The following is a 3,235-nucleotide window of genomic DNA, read 5'->3' as shown; positions in this document are numbered from 1 at the left end:
CGTTGAAAAATTAACATCAGATAAAATTAAAACCAGTTCCGTACAATCATTTCATGTAACTTATATTAATGTAAATGTATTTTGATTTTTCGAGGAGCGAATCTGAAAAACGGCTGATAAAAGTCACTGGTCAGTAATTGTGCTGCCGTCTATTGTGCTGAAGAAAAGAATTCAAAAAGCAAGAAATCACTGGCACTGAGTTTGGATTATTTTTATTTTACAATTTTACAGAAAAATATATATTTATTGAGTCCTTCTCCTAACGAAAAAAAAAAAACGCAACGACCCATAAGGTGATAATATTACTTAATTGGTACTTTGAACAAGAGCTTGGTGGAGTTTCTCAACGGCAACTGATAATGTTTCCTCTAAATAAAACGTAGTAAGAACTAAAAATACTACGTGTTTCTTGGTTCAGCAAATTAAATAAAACAAATGGAATTTCATTAAAAGCATACCGTGTAATTTTTACAACCAAAATAACAATATTAGTGATAGATCAAAGCTGCTTGTATTTATTTCACATGTATAAACAAAATATAGTGGGAAATAAGTTCAAGATATCTGAATGAATAATTTAAATTTTATCATTATCTTAAATCATTTAAAACGGTTCAAATGGGAATTCAAATAATGGAAAATCTGAAATATGCCGCCTTTTAGATACACCTTCATCTTCGCTAGATAATGTGATCCAGTAACGTTGCACGTTCAAATCAGAAGTAGAATACTAACAACACACGGAAAATACCTTTAAAATTGAATATTTAATAAAAAAAAGAAAAAATTCCATTTACCTCTCTAATCATTAGTCTGAAATCGCGAACATCCCAAAAGCTTTTTATTCTGTACCTAGTTCTGTACTCGGTTCTGTACGTATTTGTAATTGTAGTTAGGTTATATTTATCGGTGAATGTATTTGCAGTGTCGTTCAATTTGTGTATATCTAATTTTAATCGTGGTATTTTTTTTCGTAAATTTTTTTCTATTATATGAATATGTTCATCTGTGAAGATTATATCAATGGAATCGCTAGTTTGGAATTGCAAAACTTCAAGATTTGGGAGACTGCTCTCAAGACGAAATATATATGACTCAATAACATCACGGGTAGGACAACGGCGTTTGTAATAATTATAGTCTAAAAATGCGAATTTCTTGATAGTTCTTATTTGAGAAATGTACTCGATGGTGGTGTCATCGACTACTGTATTGAACAATTTCAAATATTCTATCGGCATATTTTTTGTTTTTAATTCTTGCATTAACGGCTTTATTTTTATTAGTTCTTCATTTGAATGTTTACCAAAATGGATTTTTTTCCCATTGACTACTGATAAGAATTTGAGACATTTGAACTGACTTAAAATGGAAATATTCGTCGGTAGATAATATTTTTCATCGTCATTACATTTCCCAAGATTATCACTAAAATACAGAAAACTCCTCAATTGTGTATTGTGATATAAAAAATTTATGAGAGCAGGAATATCTTCATGATACACGAACCACATATCATCCCATTCAAATGCTACCAATTTTGGACAGTTGATTGCAGGAATAAAAACTGAAGGTCGAAAAAAACCACTATGATACTTACGAATTTTTTGAGTTCTTTTGATGCTTAGTTTTTCTATTCGCGTAAATAATGGAATTATTTCATTCACGAATTGTTCGTCCATTGGAAAATTGATGCTACGAAAATAGCGAAGATTAACGCAATGCTCACTGATCATTATAAGAATCATATAAATTTTTATTACAGTTGACCGTTTCACTTTATCGAAATTGACTTCAGCTTGATAAATCGAAGAACCAAAATATCGTAAATAATCATCTGCTTGGAATAATGTAAATAATTGTATATCCGTAATATGAAACATTTTGTTTTTATACTTTCTTCCTATCATTTCCTTTAAAATTCGATCGAACCGAACACAGACATTTCCGATTAAGACATAATTCGAAGGATGCATTCTTTTGAAAACTTCATATAAACAATCATCATTCAAAGCGTTGAGAATATTCTTCGGCGATTCTTCATCTGGTGGCTGCAATAATATATCTTCAATCTTAGCCGTTTGATCAGCTCCAGTTGAACAGAATTTTTTATGTAGAACAAAATTGGATTCTTCACATGGTTTAACAATAATATTATGATGTCTAATTGTGATTTGCCGTTTTAATAAAGCGGCATGAGCTTCTTGAGACGTTATAAATTCAACAATAACATAACGATAATACAATGGATAATTTTTCACTCGAAGAATTGTTATATTTTTTATTTCACCAAAATGTTTGAAAGCTGAATGAATTCTGGGTAAAGACAGCTAAATAGAGAAACAAATGTAGAAATAAAAAATCGATAGAAAAAAGCAAAAAACAAATATTTATCTTCAACTTACAATATACTCTCTAGTCCAATAGAATTGAACTGCATTATTTGTAAGATGGATTTTCTGTTTGTCACCAAAATAAACTTTGTAAATCGCCTTTAAAAGATTCATCTTAAATATAAATATGTGCGTAAGTTTATTTAAAACACCTTTAACTCAGAACAAGTAATTCGAATATATTTAACGGAACTGCATAGTGTTGAAAAATCAATAAAATATTGTAAACTCAATTCTGTCAAATGACATAAGCACTAGAGTGGCTTAAAAAAGCTTTTGAAGCTCTACATGCATTAAAATTTCTTCAAATTTGGCAGATTATGCATTTTGGTAAGAAAATAAGTTTCACCAGTTTTCACGATGATTAAGTTACAACACACATTGATATATTGCATTTTGTTGACTTTAAATTTATTGGATTTCTTCCTAAAATGTATATTTGCAATAACTTAATCACCCTGATTTTTTGGGCCACTCTAATTTTTGGGCAAATGTAAATATGCACATAACCTACCTCAACCGACGCTCAAATCTGTCAAGTGACAAGCATAAAAATAAGAAAATACAAATATATGTACATAACCTCAAAATTGTTTGAAACCGTTAAGGAAAAAAATGTCAGGACCAAGTTCAACATTAGGCGATGTATCGCCAATTCCAACCGATACCAATCAAAGCAACACGTTCAACGCAGTCAAACATTATTCAAAATTCGGTCTTTTGGCAGCGGCAATAGTTACTCTTGGCTGTTTTATCTGCATCGTAGCTGTCGCAACTGATGTTTTCGGGTATGAAAAGGCACAGCTGGTGTCAAATATCGGCGTTTTAATCACTTCGTTTGG

At 30.6% G+C, this 3,235-nt stretch overlaps 1 protein-coding gene across 3 annotated transcripts; it reads right to left on the bottom strand.

The window, feature by feature from the left end:
• Positions 1 to 441: 441 nt before the first annotated feature.
• On the bottom strand, positions 442 to 2,580 carry LOC116351273. Of its 3 annotated transcripts, none has more exons than XR_004202117.1 (4): positions 2,406 to 2,580; positions 1,764 to 2,330; positions 798 to 1,695; positions 442 to 730 (listed from the first exon to the last, which is right to left on the bottom strand). XR_004202117.1 is itself a non-coding variant. In XM_031783355.1 (4 exons), the coding sequence occupies exons 1-4, from the start codon at positions 2,505 to 2,507 to the stop codon at positions 605 to 607; spliced, it is 1,107 nt and encodes a 368-aa protein (XP_031639215.1). In that variant the 5' UTR covers positions 2,508 to 2,580; the 3' UTR covers positions 442 to 604. The 3 variants fall into 3 exon arrangements, 2 of the variants coding, with proteins under 2 accessions (XP_031639215.1, XP_031639214.1); XM_031783355.1 differs by having other exon boundaries at positions 798 to 946; positions 1,601 to 2,330; XM_031783354.1 differs by having other exon boundaries at positions 798 to 2,330.
• Positions 2,581 to 3,235: the final 655 nt, after the last annotated feature.

The sequence above is a fragment of the Contarinia nasturtii genome, unplaced genomic scaffold (genome assembly GCF_009176525.2).
Source record: "Contarinia nasturtii isolate CC-2019 unplaced genomic scaffold, AAFC_CNas_1.1 Cnas_scaffold_5083, whole genome shotgun sequence".
In the NCBI taxonomy this organism is placed as follows: Eukaryota; Metazoa; Arthropoda; class Insecta; order Diptera; family Cecidomyiidae; genus Contarinia; species Contarinia nasturtii.
The sequence above is the reverse complement of the archived record's forward strand: the minus strand, read 5'-3'. Positions and strand labels throughout refer to the sequence as shown.

What these genes read in the sequence shown, in the direction of transcription:
- LOC116351273 (XM_031783354.1), bottom strand. Translation starts at nt 2,507, where the DNA reads ATGAATCTTTTAAAGGCGATTTACAAAGTTTATTTTGGTGACAAACAG. An exon ending in ATTGGACTAGAGAGTATATT is followed by an intron (nt 2,331 to 2,405) that starts GTAAGTTGAAGA and finishes TTCTCTATTTAG; the next exon opens with CTGTCTTTACCCAGAATTCA. An exon ending in TCAGACTAATGATTAGAGAG is followed by an intron (nt 731 to 797) that starts GTAAATGGAATT and finishes GTGTGTTGTTAG; the next exon opens with TATTCTACTTCTGATTTGAA.